The sequence below is a fragment of the Ictidomys tridecemlineatus genome, chromosome 1 (assembly GCF_052094955.1).
Source record: "Ictidomys tridecemlineatus isolate mIctTri1 chromosome 1, mIctTri1.hap1, whole genome shotgun sequence".
Lineage (NCBI taxonomy): Eukaryota > Metazoa > Chordata > Mammalia > Rodentia > Sciuridae > Ictidomys > Ictidomys tridecemlineatus.
Window position 1 is genome coordinate 226,418,123 of NC_135477.1, and position 19,014 is coordinate 226,437,136.

General features: G+C 35.2%; 1 protein-coding gene across 1 annotated transcript in view; it reads left to right on the forward strand.

The window, feature by feature from the left end:
• The window catches only part of Hcn1 (hyperpolarization activated cyclic nucleotide gated potassium channel 1), a 369,751-nt gene extending 356,286 nt beyond the window's left edge, over positions 1-13,465 (forward strand). The window contains exons 7-8 of the mRNA XM_005319677.3: positions 1,151-1,315; positions 4,393-13,465. Coding sequence (XP_005319734.3) covers positions 1,151-1,315; positions 4,393-5,288 — 1,061 coding nt within the window. The 3' untranslated portion in view covers positions 5,289-13,465. The remainder of the gene's footprint in view (positions 1-1,150; positions 1,316-4,392) is intronic.
• Positions 13,466-19,014: the final 5,549 nt, after the last annotated feature.

The window sequence follows — 19,014 nt, forward strand, 5'->3', positions numbered from 1 at the left end:
ACACTCCAAAATATTATGTATTCAATTTATGTTTTCCAACATGTGCAACAACATAATTTAAGATTTAGGTGGCATTTACTGGAGTCTTCCCAACCTTCCCAGATTGGCTCAGAAACCCTTCTTAAATACCCCTAGAGTCGTCATATCTGGATTTTTCTTATCAGATTACAGTTAAATGAACTGTTCCTAAAGCTAACTTTCTTTTAACCACCAGGTTTGAAGTAACACAAAAGTGGACATTTTATTTAATTTATATCTCCAGTCCCAACGTCAATTACATAGTGCCTAAAACAATTTACTCATAATGTCAGTCGACACAAAAAGAACTTCCAGTTTAGAAGAGTGGGAATTTAGACATTTAATTATTATTTTATCATACTTCTTTTTATTAGAAAACTAAATTTTAGAAATAATTCTGCCATTTTTTTTCAAATTGACCTATTTTGAAGATAAATTTTTAAATGATTTCAAGTTTAAAAACTCAAAGCCAGTTGAAGTTTTATTTCACTTATAAAATTTGGAAAATTACCTTTATAAATATATTTATGGCTATCAAATGATGAAATACAAGTGTGAAATGTTCATTTGCCATATTTTGAGAATCTAAATTTCAATGCAGATATCTTAAAAGTACATTTGGGATATGACTTTCTTCTTTTTGATCTTCAGTGGGAATATTAAAAGGGGATGGGGTTATATTAAGGAATCCTGTAATTTATCTGAAACTGGTCCAGTTTTGTGTGCTCATAGAGATTTTTAAGTCAGTGCTTTGACTGACTTGTGTTTCAGTGTATAGATCACCTGCTTTCTGCCTTTCGGAATTCATAAAAACTTTTTTTCTGCCTGAATATCACTCTTTTCTTTTTTCTGTTTTTATTTTATTTTAGGATGATTGGGTGGTGATTGAAGAATAGACAAATTTTCCAATTTGAAACAAAAAATTTTAACTGTTTAAAAAAATGTAATTTTAAAATTTGATATTGACAATTGGATACTTTTGATTGTCAGAAGGAATGTCCTGATAAAATAGAAAATGCTGCTTACCCCTGGGATTTTTCACTTCATGAGACTATTTCGTTTTAATTTCAGGAGGCCTTATTAGCTTATCATAGAAAATTACCAAACAAGCCATTCTTTCTCGCTTTTACAGAGATTTGCTTGCTGACTAAGGGACGACGCACTGCCAGTGTTCGAGCTGATACATATTGCCGTCTCTATTCCCTTTCGGTGGACAATTTCAATGAGGTCCTGGAGGAATATCCAATGATGAGAAGAGCCTTCGAGACAGTGGCCATTGACCGACTAGATCGGATAGGTACTCTTTACTTTTCTAACTTCTTCATGAAAAATTTTTTTCATTTTGTGGCATAACACAAGTTTGCAATCATGTGTCCCAAAGGCTAGTTCAGTGCTTGTTATGTTATGTAGAAAAGCAATTAACTGTAGCCATTTTTCTGGAGAGTTCTGAGGTCCTATCTTTCCTGTTTTTTGGGTTTACATATTCACATCTGTTTTTACCAGGGACTCAATCTGATATGCCATGTGATACCAAAACAGATTGAATCTTCAGGTAAAAACTATCAATACAAATTCTAGAGAGCATTAAAATAGCACCAAAAATACAATAGTATGAGTCTGCATTACAAACCAAATTTTGTCACAAGGTTCACTTTTTGTCTTGACATTTTATCCTTATATTAAAAATTGAATACTTTGTATTTAAATTGTTACCAGCAGAAACTTATTGAAATGTTTGTAATACAGACTCATGCAGAAAAAGTATTGATGGAAGTGCCCAAACTAGATATTTTACTTTGCAAAGCCTGTGTACACTCTTTAGTGCTACAAATAAAAATATATAAATTATACCTTATTAGTTATGCTAATTTATGGTTTGAATAATTGCCATAGTAAAGTTAGATCAGATTGGTTTGATTAACTTTCCTAAATATTCTGGAATATCCTGACATGTTATACTGTGGTATACATTCATTCTCCAAACTTGGACCTTCTTTGCCCATCTACCCTCGTTCCCACCTTATTTCCTCTCAACCCTCATATCTGTTTAAAAGTCACTGGCTTGTAGAAACCTTCTCTGACCTCTCATCCCCAAATAGGCTGAGTTCCCTGATTATGTTCTCTTATCTGAAGTGCCCCCATCACAACATTTTCATTATAGTAAGATACTAAGCTTTGTGAATGAAAGAGATCATGTCTAATTAATCATTACATTCATAGTACCTGATGCCCAGTGAATATTTATTGAAAAGGGGGAGGGAGCGAGAAAGGAATAAGTGGACTTAAAGCAGATGAAACTGGGATCAGTTAGAAGTAAACAAAAGGCACCTCTACTGCTTCATTCTTATTAAAGGAAGAACATAGATTGATTTATGGTTATGTCAGTATTTTTTTCCTGCACTTGATATCTTTCTTTCCCTCTGTATTATGGAATAACAGACTGTATAAACATCTGAAGTTTGATTAGATGAAATAAAGGGAGTATTTGGATATTATCATTAGATATAACAAGTGTATTAGAAATTCATATTGACAGCTGAGAGAATTTATAGAACGTACTCATCCATGGAGATGGTAGCCATAAAAGTAGGCACTCCTGATAGTATGCATGGAACTTGAAAAGAACTTTGGTTTTTGTGGCTTGAGTGTTCATGTCAGACCCAGAGACTGATTTCTGAGTATGAGGTTTTCCTACACCAGCTGGACATCTTCAGATAAATCATGAAACCTAGAGTATTTCAGTAAAGAATTTCTGTTGATTTGATATAGCTTCACATTCATCTAAATTATTTCAGCTATTTATTTAAAATAAAGTTTGCATGAAATGGTGTGCAATAAATTATAGAGACAGTAAAATTCCTAGTAAGCACAAGCCACTTGCATTTTGATCTTTATGAAAGTATAACAGCACATAAAAATTATTTTAATTTTTTCCATTAGATTAGGAAATGCTGGCTATTCAAATGGTCACAGAAAAACATTATCCATCTCAGTTTTGTGACCATTGCTTAGAAATATACACTGTCATTCATTAAGGGAGTATGCTAAAAAAGCATTTGTGTTTATTATTCATATAGGATTTTTGTTCTTTGGGAAATTAGTATAGTTTCTTTAAAAAAGAGAGATACCTGTCTTGGCAGGAATAAAAATGATTGCTTTTTTAGTAGCCAGGAAAATTTTAACACTTTCATTTTGAAAAATACCCGTTATTTCTTTTGATATGATACTTTATTTAGCAACATAGCAAACTGGTTAACTTTTCAGTTATCAAATGCACTTGGATTATGCTTTTTCCTTTTTTCACCAATCCACTAATAATTCTACTTCTTAGTCTGCCAGAAAATCTCTAGTTATTTCACACCATTTCAAAGATGATGACAGGAAGAACAGCTAAGATTTATTGAGGTCCTTTGTGTGAGGTGAGCACTTGCCACACTATACCCCTGGCCTTCACCACAACCCTTTAGGAGAGGAATGATCACGAGATGGTTCTCACTTGGCTGCACATAAAGATCCCATGGGGAAATTTCTTATTAAGGCACAACAGTCTAGATCCTGTCTGAGTCCAGAATTTGAATTGATAGAGTCTTTCAAGTTTGCTGGTCATTAGTACATATGAAAGCTCCAGAGATTAGAGAAAAATGCAGTTGGAATTGAGAATCATTGGTGCTGGACATTGGTCAAGGACCTGATATGCTGCTCCCTAACCACCCTGGAGTCTTGGTAGAATGCAGTGGCAGATTCATATGTGGGGGCAGGCCAAAGAGGCTGCATATCCAGAAAGCAATCAGATGACAGAGATGCAGCCAGTCTGTTATCTGCAATCAGAGTGCACAATCACATTTCTTCTGTTTCCTTCCTACCCCTGTTACATTCTAACTGTGTTTTCTTGGGCACTGTACTTAATTGTCCCATGCCCAGGTCTCCTTTCTAGTGACAATGGGATTATTATGACTATACATATATCATAGGGTACAGGCTGAAATAAAATAATGTACTAAAGTCCTTTGTAGAGCAAGGGCTTACATATTTGCTGTTATTATCCATTGGCTTTTCTTGCATGAAATTCAAATCTCCTTTCTAGGTTCAGCCTGATCCAAAAGCCCCTTCTTCCCCCATTCTTTAAGATAGCTCTAGTGTTGAATAGCTCCAAATCTTTCATACACTTTTCCACTTGACTTGAGTAAAATTTAAGATTTACCCGGCAGATACAGGAAATGCACAGGGCAGAAGCTTCCTTTATATTTGCTCTGTAATGGAGAATTCTTGGATATTGCTTGTGAGTGATCCTCTTACCTGATCTCCTCATCAGTCAGGAGTAGACTCCATAAGTGCCTATCCTATCTTTTTTCTCTTTTTTTCCTTTGCTGATAGGCAAGAAAAACTCCATTCTTCTGCAAAAGTTCCAGAAGGATCTGAACACTGGTGTTTTCAACAATCAGGAGAATGAGATCCTGAAGCAGATTGTGAAACATGACAGAGAGATGGTGCAGGCAATCGCTCCCATCAATTATCCTCAAATGACAGCCCTGAATTCGACATCTTCCACCACTACCCCAACATCGCGCATGAGGACACAATCTCCACCGGTGTACACAGCGACTAGCCTGTCTCACAGCAACCTGCATTCCCCGAGTCCCAGCACACAGACACCCCAACCATCGGCCATTCTCTCACCATGCTCCTACACCACTGCGGTCTGCAGCCCTCCTGTACAGAGCCCGCTGACCACGCGAACTTTCCACTATGCCTCCCCCACTGCTTCCCAGTTGTCACTCATGCAGCAGCAGCAGCAGCAGCAGCTGCAGCAGTCCCAGGCTCCGCAGACTCAGCCACAGCAGCAGCAGCCACCACAACAGCCACAGACACCCAGCAGCTCCACACCGAAAAACGAAGTGCACAAGAGCACGCAGGCGCTTCATAACACCAATCTGACCCGAGAAGTCAGGCCCCTTTCGGCCTCGCAGCCCTCGCTGCCCCATGAGGTGTCCACTCTGATCTCCAGACCTCATCCCACTGTGGGCGAGTCCCTGGCCTCCATCCCCCAACCCGTGGCAGCCGTCCATGGCACGAGTCTTCAGGCGGGGGGCAGGGGCACAGTCCCTCAGCGAGTCACCCTCTTCCGACAAATGTCGTCGGGAGCCATTCCCCCCAATCGAGGAGTCCCTCCTGCACCCCCTCCACCAGCAGCTGCTCTTCAGAGGGAGCCTTCCTCAGTCTTAAACACAGACCCAGATGCAGAAAAGCCACGATTTGCTTCAAATTTATGATCCCTGCTAATTGTCAAAGCAGAAAGAAATACTCTAATAAACTGAGAGTATTCTCAGATCTTATTTTATTCTATCTCCTGATAGATCCCTATAGCCTACTATGAAGAGATATTTTAGACAGCTCTGGCCTACATGCAAAATGTAAAAACATATATACATATACTATTAAATATATATCTAAATTCCCAAGAGAAGTTCAAAAGACCTGTTTAGCATTCAGTGTTATATGTCTTCCTTTCTTTAAATCATTAAAAGATTTAAAATGTTGTTGTAAGATTATTTCTTTCTAATGTACTTTTACTTAATTCTTTGGGTATATGTATTTCTCTATTTTATGAAGAGTTCTTGGATTCAATGGGAACAAAACTATTGATTTTAAAAAGGCAATTCTCAAATGAGCTCTGGAATAGCACCAATCAAAATTTTTATTCATTCGTTGTGTCTCTGCATCTAAATTTTCAATCATTAATTATGGGGGATTAAATAATAAATCCCACTTTATAGATCTAAATTGTAATTTGGTGCTTTCAATTTTGAATTAGAAAAAGAACACATTACATGCTTGGCCATTGTAGGAGACTAGCATTGCCACTGTTAAAAGACTGCCTCTATTCTCAAACATGTTCATTGGTCTTTCAGAAAGCTGAGGGAATATTTCTCTTCATGTGTTATTGGACTTTTACCAAGACTCAATCAACGTTAGCTGTAAATAACTTTTTGAACCCAAATAAAAATAGCTATTCTGTGTTGTATGAAGGTAAAAGTCATTGTTTAAGGATTTAGTTTTATTGCTTCACTTCAAAACTTAGAGTTTTAAATTTTACAAAACCGAATTGTGACAATTATTCAATTGTAATGCAATGGCTTGAAACCTACAATATTATTTTAACCTGCAACGTTTTATGCAAAAAATGTATGCTCGAATCTACAAATTGCTTGTATTACACCAAAAATCATTACTTTTCTTCCTTCTTGCCATAATCAAGCATCTGAAAATAGTCCCTGCATGCTTTTGGGGGGGAAATAATAGGTTCAAATCATTCATTATAAGGGAAGGCTTACAGTATTTCTCATTTCTAGAAAAGTATAAAAATTCATTAATTGCCTATCTTAAAATTCTTGTAAGGCTGACTTGGATTTCTGACTTAAGTCTAGAAGTGAGGTTTTTCATTTTCATTTAATATTATTGCTATTATTATTATTATTTAAGTAATTATTTGTAAACCACAGCTTGATTTGGAGTTGAGAGCGTGTTCTATGTCTTCACTGTAGTTGGTAGTTCACTGTGGTGTTAATTTAAAGAAATAAATACAATATATCATCATGTCTGTTTGGTAATACACATTTTGCTCTATGTATATTGTAACTAAGTGGTTAGTAAATCTTAAGGCATGTGGTGACTAACATAGACCTTAGATAGGAAGCTCATTATTTCAAATGTGCTGAAAACAGTATGTACATGGTGACAGAAAGCTGCGGTAAAGTTGAATGTCTGTGAGCATTGTTTATTTGTTCGTTCATTTGTTTCCTTAATTCTTTCCATGATCTGTGAGCATCTGCTTCTTCTCAAAGAAGTCCCTTAGTAATCATTTGTGCCTAATGCATCACAAAAAATGTGGTGGATGACTGGAATGCTATGGAAAGATTCCTAACGTCCAACTTCTGCAAATAACCCAAATAACGAAAATGACCTAAAGTGGAGAACTTCAGTATCTCTGACGCTTATGGCACATTGAAGAAGAACTTAAAAAGATCACACATTATCTGGGACAGGGCCTCAAGATTGAGGACAGAAAGCAAAAATTCTGAAGTGGATCCATGCTGCCTGTTATGCCTTTTATGGATATAATACTTATAATACCAAAATGAGATATTATGTTTAATTTCTAACAGATCCAAACTCATGTGGAAGTGATCAACAATGCTAGTCAATATATTATCATTAATATGCTGGTGACAAATGATGGTGTGTCAGGAATGGCCTGAGAAATGAATTGTTCAGCCTACCTAGAATCTATGGGAAAGCTGCAAGACCATTTAAGTATCAGTACAAAACTCCTTTATTTCATTAAAATATGAGAATTAACTTCAATTTATTAAGATCATGCATTGCTCCTTTAAATTGTTAAAGGTTTTACATTTGATAGAATTAATGGGTTTGGTAGTGAAATATTTTTATATATATGAATTTTTGGTTTTTTATTTTGAGCACTATTGGGAATCATAAGCAAAATTGAATTGCATGGTCTTTCAGTGCAACCATACAATTTTTATTCACTTTGTAATAGAACAGAAAAAAAAACCCTAAGGTTTATATGCTAACCTAAACAAGGTACAGGGTAAATTATATACATATATATGTATGAATGTATATATACTTAGGTTAAGAAAAAAATTGACTCACATTCCTGTAATATAAAGGTTCATTGCTAGTTGACAGTGACCTCTTTTTCTCTGTACATAGTTAAGCCCACATGGAGTTTTAATCTGTACAGAAAGAAATGTATTATTGAAAAGATTGGCCTTTTTGCTGCTGGGAAGATAGTAACATAGCTGATTCCTACAACAACTGTATGATCAGGGATGAGTTAGAGTATTTCTTTTGTCTTTGCTCAAAGCCATACATATATAAATATATATAAAGATTATTAATAAATTCAACAGAAAATAAACTAAAATCATGAATATTTTATTTTATCAGTATCCTCTAATCAAATGTTTTGTTTTATTAATGAGTACAAATTTGCCTCTGTCTTCCTTTATTTATATCATATGATTGCCAAGAGGGCTTCTAGTTGAGAATCATCATAAGATTAATTATGGATGTTCTATGACTGTTGAATGAAAGGAATTTCAATAGAACTTATATTTCCCAACTATCCCTTGATTTTACTCTGCCACATAGTAAAATATTAGTTTTTAAAAATATTTTTTTGTTCTGTACTGCCTTAGCATGCGGTTGTTGTCTAATTTGAAATATACATTTATTTTTTTTTGTTATTGGATATGAGGATGAGAAATAATTGTCATGTTATATACATATTCACAACTATTTTGTTACAGGTTTTAGGTTTGCAAAGGCTTTTGGATAGTGGTAGAATTTTTCATACAGTAGATTTTGAATCAGACCTAAAAGCCCAAGAAAAAGATTTTCATGATGAAGATAAATAGCAAAGCATACCTGAAGACAATAAGAATGAATGATATAATTGGCAACAGATTCTAATTATTAAATACATAGCATTTCTCCAGGTCTCCATGACCGTCTCTCCATAAGCAAGTGATTCCCTGATGAATGCTGTTCCACTTTAAAAAGATGGTTATTTTGCATTTTTATGGACTTAAATGAGCATTAGTATTTTCAGGACACTCTAAAGTATACAATCAAGGTATTCTGATAACTCCTACAGGACATGGACCACTTAAAAATGTGAGGAATCTAAAAATTTAAATGTATTATTTCAAGACCTGAATCATTTATACTTCAATGTATAAGTTATCTCAATTATCTTCAGTGTTATTTTAAATATCTCCTGATCTTCTCTTTTCAACTTAGTTTTTTGTATTTGATAATTATTAGTTTGTGCCTGTGGAGCTAACTTTGATTAGTTATTATATTAAGTGACATCAATTAGATTTCTTTCCCTATTACCTCCATCATTTTAGAACATTTGCCACAAACCAATGTTATTTTGTTCATATGAACTACGCTTAGCAAAGTTTTATTACATGCTAGGCTCACATAAAAAATTATTCATGCTATAACATGAATAGAATAATTGGATGCTGAACTAAATTTTGAGTTCTGAAAAGAATGGTCAGAAATTCAAGGAAGTATGATTGGTGGCATGCACCAAATTGTAGCTCAGTTCTATAACTTTATTCAATATATTCCGTTTGCAAAAAGAGGCTGGAGATTTTCCTGAAAGTGTTCATTAGTGTATTCTAGATTACCTGCTACTGTCCTGTGAAAATAGTAACTTTCAAAGCAATTTTATTTTTATTTTTAAAATTTATTTATTTATTTATTTATTCTAATCAGGTATAAATGACAGTAGAAAGCTCTTCAATTCATTGTACACAAATGGAGCAGAATTTTTCATTGCTCTAGTTTTGCAAGAAGGAGAGTCGCACCATTTGTGCAATCATAAATGTACCTAGGGTAATGATGTCCATCTCATTCCACCTGTTTTTCTATACTTTTACCTCCTCCCCCCTCCCATTTGCTCATCCAAAGTTCCTCCACTTGTCCCATGCTCCCTCCCCCATTGAATTAGCATCCACTTAACAGAGAAAACATTTGTCCCCTGGTTTGTTGAAAATGGCTTATTTTGCTTAGCATGATATTCTCCAATTCTATCCATTTACCTACAAATGCCATTATTTTATTCTCTTTTAATGCTGAGTAATATTATATTATATACCACAGTTTCTTTATCAATTCATCTATTATCAGCTTTTATCCATTCATCTTTATCAGCTTCTAGATTGCTTCCACAGTTTATCAATTGTGAATTGCGTTGCTATAAACATTGAAGTGATTGCATTACTGCAGTATGATGCTTTTAAGACTTTAGGGTATGGACCAAGGAGTGGGATAAATGGGTCAAAAGGTGATTCCATTTCAAATTTTCTAAGGAATCTCCATACTACTGTCCAGATTGGTTGTCCCAATTTGCAGTCCCACCAGCATTGAGTATGCCTTTTCCCCCAATTCTTGCCAACACTTATTGTTGCTAAAGAAAATTTAATTATTTCCTTTTTAAAAGTGATATCTGTTTCTTTTTAGGCAGGCAAATGATTAAGGTTATCATGATTCTAAAACAAAGAAAGAAACTATAAATGACTTTGCCTAAATTCATGAAAGATTTAGGAGCAAATCCAGCCAGAGTACTCATCTTCCTCTTCTTCCTATTTTGGAGTTTTTCACCAATGACCATATTCTTTCTCTCTTCAGGAATAATTTATATTTTCATTAATATGTGACATTTTGTTCTTTCTACATCTTAGCTTTAGGGTATGAAAGGCATGAGTTTCTCTATGTAGGAAAAATTTCTGGCATATTTACAAGTCTTTCGGCACAAAAGATTGTTTTGTTATATCTGTCTTAAAGAAAATATTAGTGAATTTGTAATATTTGTTTGCTTTTCAGTTTGGAAAATTCTTTTGTCAGTTCTCCCTCTTCTCCATACTGAAATATAGTCTTTCTTCAATACCAAACAATCAGAAAAGGAGACCATCTTCTTAACAGGTCTGGAACAAGGGTAACATGAGTGAGGCATTTATCTCATGCACAAAATTTGAGGTACCAAAACGCTCAATAACATGACAAATAAAATTCTAAAAATCAAAATTAATATAATAATGAACCGAATATCATGATTTTAAACCAAGGCAGAATCCAACCTTTCACTTGCATGACCCAGCCTCTCTTGATTCACCTTCTTCCTAATAGGTATAGTCTTGCTCACTCTCCAGGCTTTGGCAGTTTCAAATGAATGGAGATTTGAAGGGTTTTTATGAGCTTATCCTCATTCCATCTTTATAATTGTTAAAGGATGATATGAAGGGAACTTAAACATAAGGCTCTGAACGTATTTTCAAAGTCTTTGATGTAGAAAGGACAAGTAATGTATTAAATGCTGAAGAAAGGAATTAACAGTTAAGGACAAATTAAACCTGCCTTTTTAAAGTGTACACATTCAACAGAACTCAGCTGACTGGGAACACTGGCATTTCCCTGCAACTGGAAAGCTTACTGACTGAAAGAATAGAACATGAATATGGATTCAGAAAACTTCCAACGGGTATTTATTATCAAGCTAAAGTTTTAACATAATCATATGGATATTATTAATCAGAGGGCCTGTGTCAAAATATGTTTATTGTTAATGTGAAAGGAAATAAAATAATTCATGACAGCAGAAATTGGGGGCTATTTACAATCCACACTTCCCTGTGAAGTGGCAGGCTCTAAGGAAGACTGTAGCTTTGCTCGATAGGGGAATGGTAAATAGAAAGTTTGCTTACCTTGCATGAGACAAAGACTATAGGGGAAGGGAAAGAGCCTAAGAGAGTAGGATGTAGCACCAGTAAGAAGAGAAAGTGGTGAAGGAATAATTTTGGTTAAATGAAGCAAGTTCTCCAAGTATTATTTGAAGTAATACACCCCAAAGATTGACAAAGGTGGATATTTTTTAGAGCTACTTTATTTCTAATGTTTCTTCAGTGACCATTTACTCCCAAAGCAAACCAGCTCTTTATTTTAATGTAATAATTTTAATAATAACATTTGAACTGAGCACATCTGAGTTAGTACATAATAATTCTTCAAAATAAGGTCTATTTTATGTTTCCATTAGATTTATATAACTGAATTCAAGTAATGTAGAATCAGAATGATGAAGGAGTTTTCAAAAAACCAAATTGAAGTTTTATCAGATTAATCATATTTTTCTACACAGAAAATTTATATTTATAGAGGTAAAGTGATTTTCTTAATATATTTTAAGTTTCCACTTAATTTATGAGGGAAATTCTCTATAAATGGGAGATATACTTCTGAAGGAAGAAGGAACAGAACTCAAAGAAGTTTGAGAGATTCAAAATGAGATTTCCAAATGTATTTTCATTTCTTCCAAATGTATTCTCATTTCTTCCTTGTAATATATTTGTTCAAGGCCTTAGCCTCCAAGCATTTAAAAATAAAAATTGTTTGCTAAACTGCTCTAAGCTCTATTGCCAACCTAACACATTACAATTCTACTGAAAAGTTTGCTTCTTAATTGCTCTGATATTGTGATATCTAACATAATGAAGTATTTAGTTTGAGAAATATTACATAGTATTTAATAGACTTGTATACACTATATAGCATATATTCTACATACATTCCCATAATAAGAACCAAATGCTTATTAGCTACATTGACTTTTAAACAAACATATGGAAAGATTCAAGTAATTGTCTTACTCCCAGTATTTATCTTAAAATTATAAGCACATACCCCAAGGATAAAATAAATCAAAATATGTTTAACCTCCAAATTAAAAACAACCTTCAGGCCCAGTGGCAAATATAAGTATTCTCAAGAGTGATTTATCTCTTCTTGATAACCACAGATCCATTTTGGGAGTCAGCCAAAACTCATAACCTGAGTTACTTTTACTCTCATAGAACAGTGATCAAATCTATTCATTTGAGCTTGTTTCGCATAGTTCTTTTTAAAGGTATGATTACTTACTTTATGTATGACATTCTACATTTCTATAAGTAGATGGCATTGACTTTTAATTTCTCAAAGAGTAACTTTTTAAATTGACACCTATAATGAAATGAGTTGGCTTTTTATTAGCTTTCACATGAGCCACAATAGCAGAAACTTATTACATATTTTGTTAGAAGCTACTCCAAGCTATGAATGTTGCCAAGTTTTGAGATTTTTGACTAGATTACTAATACAATTTTCCACATAAATTGATTACAAACATATATCAAAGCTTTACTTTAATCTTAACAAGAGAACTCTGAGTAAGATAATTTAAAGATTCCTTCAAGGTAAAATGATTTTGTAAGTAGAAGGAAATTTTAAAAAGGAAAGAGGGAAAGATGAAGAAAGAGATTTTAAAAAAAAAGAAATTGGTTCACTAATCTTTTTTTATAAAATTACTGGTTACTGATTATTAACCTCATCATAAATCTTTATTTTATGAGACAATATTACTGGTAGATATCTTAGTCTCTTTAGTCTTTCGGAAAGTTACTCAAGCACTTCATCAGAAATGCCAAATACAACCTGGACATGGTGGTCCATCCCAGTGATTTGGGAAGCTGAAGCAGGGGTTTTGCAAATTCAAGATGAGCCTTTTCAACTCAGCTAGATTCTGTCTTGGAAATAAAATAAAATAATAAAATAAAATAAAATAAAATAAAATAAAATAAAATAAAATAAAATAAAATGGGTTGCAGTGTTTCTGGCTCAATGGTAGAGGGCCTCTGGATTCAATCCTCAGTACCTCCCCCGCCTACATAAAGTGTTAAATACTCTGCCAAAGGGCAGCAACACATGTTCCAGAAAAAGTTCTGGCCCCAAATTTGGGATATACTGTTTTCTTTTAAATTCCAACATACTGTGTGAGAATAAGCAATAAAGTTTTTCTGCACACATTTTAAAGTGACTTCAACAGTTGTGTTAGTCAGTTCTTTATCGGTGCAACCGAAATACCTGACAAGAACATGTTAAAGGAGGAGAGATCTTGGTTCAGAGGTCTTAGTTGATGCTTTTTCAGCTCCATTGTTTTAATCCAAGGTGAGGCAGAACACCATGGCAGAAGGGCATGCTAGATTCTCTTAGCACAGGGCAGCCAGAAAGGAGGGAGGGAGGGAGAGGGAGAGAGAGAGAGAGAGAGAGAGAGAGAGAGAGAGAGAGAGAAACTGAGACAGTTCCAGGGAAAAGATAATAGTCCCCAAGGGCTTGCCACAGTAACCTACTGCCCCCAACTATGCCCCACCTCCCAGTAATCCATTCAACTATCCATGGGATGAGGTCAGAGTACCACCCAGTGATTCAGTCACTTCCCAAAAGCCCCAACTACGAACATTGTTTCATTGGCGACAAAGCCTTCAACACATGAGTTTGTGGGGAATACTTCATGTCCAAACCATATGAGTTATACACAATAAATTCATTTATATCTGCAAAATCTTAAACATTTGATTCAGCTCATCTAAAGTAAATCTTGCTTATCATCCAAGCAAAGCATATTCCTTAAAACATGTTTTCTTGATGGCAAATATGTTGTAGTTTCTTATAAGAAAAGTAATATTTCAAAGGGGTTATCCTTTCCAAATTATAAAGCATTTGAGAGCCTCAAAGGCTTTTCTGTTGAATAAGTAAACCCTGACTTTTGAAATGTTGAAAAATGTCTTTAACACTTTATGTTGGATCTAAGAGCAGGAAAAAATTAGGAGATGGACTATCAGCTAACCTAATCTTTGTGCATAACCACAGTTTTAGATTTTCATCTTCCCGGGAATTGTTTTCAGATTTACAAGAACTATAGACCCCTGGATCCTCAAGTAAACAAATTTAAAATGCTGATAACACAAACTGGAAAGGCAATTTAAGTAAAATTCATGGAAAAGAGGGAAAACAACATAGACAAAGATCAAGGATATATCTGAAAACATCTTTAAATATTCGTTTTGATCAAAAAGAATGTGCAGCATTAGTTCTAAGGATGAAAGAAAATAACATCGACGAGATTAGGAAGATTTATTTTTAGAATAGATGATATAGAATATGGTTTCCTACACAGGGGCTGATTTTTATCACCACGTACTACTAATTTTCCTCTTCTCCGTTTCCTTCTGGGTTATTTTCAAAGATTCAGCAAATTTCGTAAAGATGGATTTTGCTAGGCCTTTTGTAAAAATCTCTTTAGTAATCTCCTTGTTTGTCATGACAGAGCCATTCAAATAATTATTTGATTTTCTTTATAATGAAGCTAAAATCTGTCCTGTAAGCAAAAACATGCATTGTAAAGATGTCACAAAATAACAAATTGAAAATGGGGCAGAACAGGTTAATTTACAATGGCAATGAGAACGAGAAAGCAAAGAGAGAAACTGTAGGCATAGGAACTTATTTTTAATTCATTAGAAATAAAAGATATATTGGGAAGGAAGAAAATTTGTAGGAAACATGAAGAAAAATTTGTATGCCTATGTTTCACAGCTGATCTTACTTCCCTTCTCACGGATGTGATACTAATGATAGCATCAGTATAGATCCTTCCCACTTGCCTTCAAGCACAAAGTGGCTATATTGGAGAAAAGAGAACATTGAAAGAATGAAACAACAGAGGAAGGCCAAAAATTTTGGCCTATTCAGGAATAAAAACCAGGTAGCCAGCAGTTTTTCATTCTAGATACAGGCATACCTACCAGTGGGCAAAGTGTGGCTGCACAGCAGGGAAATCTTCAGAGGCAGGAAAGCTTGGACAGCTTCTACTTCTCTGAAGCCCACTAAAAAAACACAATGTCAACAAAGTCATCCAGAACTGACATATGAGGAATTAACAGCTTTAGTTAGCTTTTTCATCACCGTGACCAGAAGATCTAAGAACCATGTGGAGGAAATTTTATTTGGCTCACAGTTTCAGAGGTCTCAGTCCAAAACTGTAAACTCCATGACTCTGAACTGGAGGTAAGACAGAACATCATGGCAGATGAGAAAAGCAGCTCAAGACAAGGCACCAGGAAGCAGGGGGAGCTCTGCTCACCAGGAACAAAATATATACCCCAACGGCATGCCCCCAGTGACCTACCTCCTCCAGTCACACCCTACAATTACCACCCAGTTAATCCATATAAGTGGATTGATGCACCTGATTAAAATCTACTCACTCCACTTATAAGCTTTCTTGCATTGTCTCACATATGAACTTTTGTGGAACCTCGTATATAAACCATAACATTAACTCACACTACAAACACACCAAACTGGATATCATCAATGGGATGTATATTCTCAGTCTTACAACAGCAAGCTTTCTTTCTGACTGCAAACTTCTAACAAGAGTTTTATTGATTGATTGGTTTTGATTAGCTGCATTCTTATGTGAAAATTTCAACCCAGAAAGTACCACCCTTCAGAGAATGTGAGTGTGTGTGTGTGAGGGAAGTGAAAATTGTGATATAACTGTGCTAGAATTTATATATTAAAAATTTTATTATTTTATAAATACCTTTTTAGTAGTTCTATTCATATCACATGTAAGACACTATATTTAAAAATACTTAATTTTTTTTATTCTATCAATGACTATCATTCCAAGAGTGGAATGAAACCATTATAAAAAAAAAAGTAGTCCTGAGAAGGGGCCTTGATAGGGTTGAGAACCACTGTCCTAAATGCTAGAATGTATAGGAATTTATGTAATTGCCTTACAGCTGCATATATATTCCAAATTTCTAGATGCTTTATAGCACATTTTGTAATAAAAAGCATTGAAATTTAGGATGAGTAAGAATGAATAAGAAGAGTAAGATGAGTAAGAAAATATCAAATTCATTTTAAAATAGAAAACTGGGCTGTATTTCCTACCATCGGATTAATAATATTTGAAATATAGAAGATAGTTCTTGAAAATAACCTAAAGGTAGAAGGGATATGGGTCTTATTTTGCCAAAATTAATAAGTCATCTAAGTTTGGGACTACATTAGGAGCCAATGAGCAGCTGGAGGAGGTACCTGGAGGGCAACACAATAGAATTCCTACTATTTTGCTACTCCATTTACTTGCACTTGTGTCGGTTTTCTTGTTATGCATGTTATCTATGAGGTTCAAACTGAGCCACTAGTTCCACCTACAATTTAGATGGGCCACTAATCATCAGATGCACTCCCTGAGAACCTATGGTGTGTAAGAACTGTCCTAGAAGGTGTAGAAATGGCTGGGCACAAGAACCATGAAAACTTGTGCTCTCATGAAGCTTATGCACTTCTAGGAAAGACAGAAAATAAGTAAAATATAAGGAAATGTGATAATATTCAGATAGTGGAGAAAGCTTTGGAGGCAGAAAGTACAGAGGGGAAAAAAGGATCTCCAAGAATAAGGAGTAGAGAGGATTTGCTACTCTAGGAGCAGGATGAAGAGGCCTTCACAAGAGAGAAAGGGATTACTAGGGTTACCTTGATGCTGAAAGTGTGGCCCATGGAATAGCAGCCTCTGAATAACTCTGCAGCTTGTAAGAGGGCAGGGTCCTGGGCGCCATCCTGTACTTACAGACAGGAGTCTGCTTTTTGAGAAAGCCCCAGGGACTCATATGCATATTGAGAAACAAGAGGTTGGTAAAGTTCTAGGAAACACAAAGTTTAAGGGGATTTTAAAAGAACTTCCCGTTGTGAGGACTTTCTGGGAAGACAAGTCAACTCAGCTAAGGAAGATGGCTAGCCAGGGAGAGTAGGAGGGCATTATACAAAGAACCTGAAACTGAGGACAACCAACCTAATTAATAATTTCACCCTGGACCATCCTGAGACTTACTCTATGTCACAGTGCCTTCTAAGCCTACTTAGGAAGGAAATTAATAACAGTTAGGTGTTATGATTTCTTCATTTGAAAGAAATTTTGATGTCACATTCCCTAGTATCTCTTAATATCACATCAATCGAACATGTCTATCATCATCTTCTGTAACATTTATTAATGCTAAAAATAATACATTTACATTGTAAAAACAAATAAATTTGGTCAATGTTTGTAAATGAGTTCCTATCCATCTGCTGTATGTATATGCCTGCAGTGTTCAGAAAGTCTGAAGACAAACACTGGCTATACCATTTACATTATGTGTGACTATGGTAAAGTTATATAATCACATTATATCTTAGTTTCTTTAATTGCAAAAAGGAAATTGGAATGATTTCAACCTCATGAGAATGAAATGAGATAAAATTCATAGAAAATTTACCCCAATCCTTGGTCCACATCATTCTGCATGCAATAAGGAGAATTTTCAAAGTCATGCTGGGCTGCCTAGACAATGAATTAGGTGTGACCGACCTTTCACACATAACCTTCGCGATGGAAGAGGCTATGTATTGTATCTTCCCTTTCCATGGGAATTCATATTTCTACACACTGCATCATTTCTCTGCACCCAGGAGTTTGGCAAGTAATATTTCCAGATGGGTTTTTTGAACAGCTGCACTACATATTCAGTCTTCCTGTGAACCCACCAGAAGCCTGAGGAGGCTGCTTTTCTATGTGTTCTCTGTAAGAGTTAAAATGGCAGGAGGGCAATATCCCTCAACTGTCACACTGACCTCAACCAGGCTGTCCCTGAGATGGAAGAATGGGATGATAGAGTAGTGAGGGATCCTGATCCTACTTCTTAACATACACCATGCGACGGTAGAACTGATCCTGAAGTCTGTTGTATGAAAGGGTGAGTTCCATTGGATGCCACACATAGCACACCTGATGGTAAGTATCATAGTCATCACACCTCTTGCACTTGTATGCAATAGGTACTATGTTTTTGGTGACATTGATGTTGGAAACATGCATAAGGCGAGCACACACACACATACACACACACACACACACACACACATACATACACACACACACACACACACACACACATTTGGTTACACAGAGCCTGGTCTTTTATATAGTTTATTTAGCAAATGTGGGTTTTCTGAAAGACACCATACCCAAGTACTTCCCTCTTGTTTTGGACTATAGATCCCATTAAAGAGCTGACTGCCTATTTGATGTATTGAGAGCAATGGGCACTGTGTAGCTGGAGCTCTGCAGAAGTCTTTTTAAGTGAGTTCAACACCTCTGACATACAGCAAGCATCTTACCCCTAAGAATTTCACCTTTCTGCCCTATCTTTTAAATTGAGTCTTATTGCTAAACAGTAAGAACTAAAGGAAGTGATGATGTAAGATCATTGTTCAGTACTTGTACTTTAAAATCTCCTACTGCAATTACAAAACCACAAAATCTTTTGTGCTGGTAAGCTCTACGGGCGATCATCTGAACTCAGTTCTCAAAGCTTTGTTCACAGCATGAGTTGAGATTTCAACTTCTCACTATTATTTCATGATTTATGTGAATAAGTAGGGGAAAAAACACCCACCTCATGTCAGAATACTTTAATGTTACTGTGGTGAACATTGTTGTCAGAGATCTGTAGACAGGTGATAAAA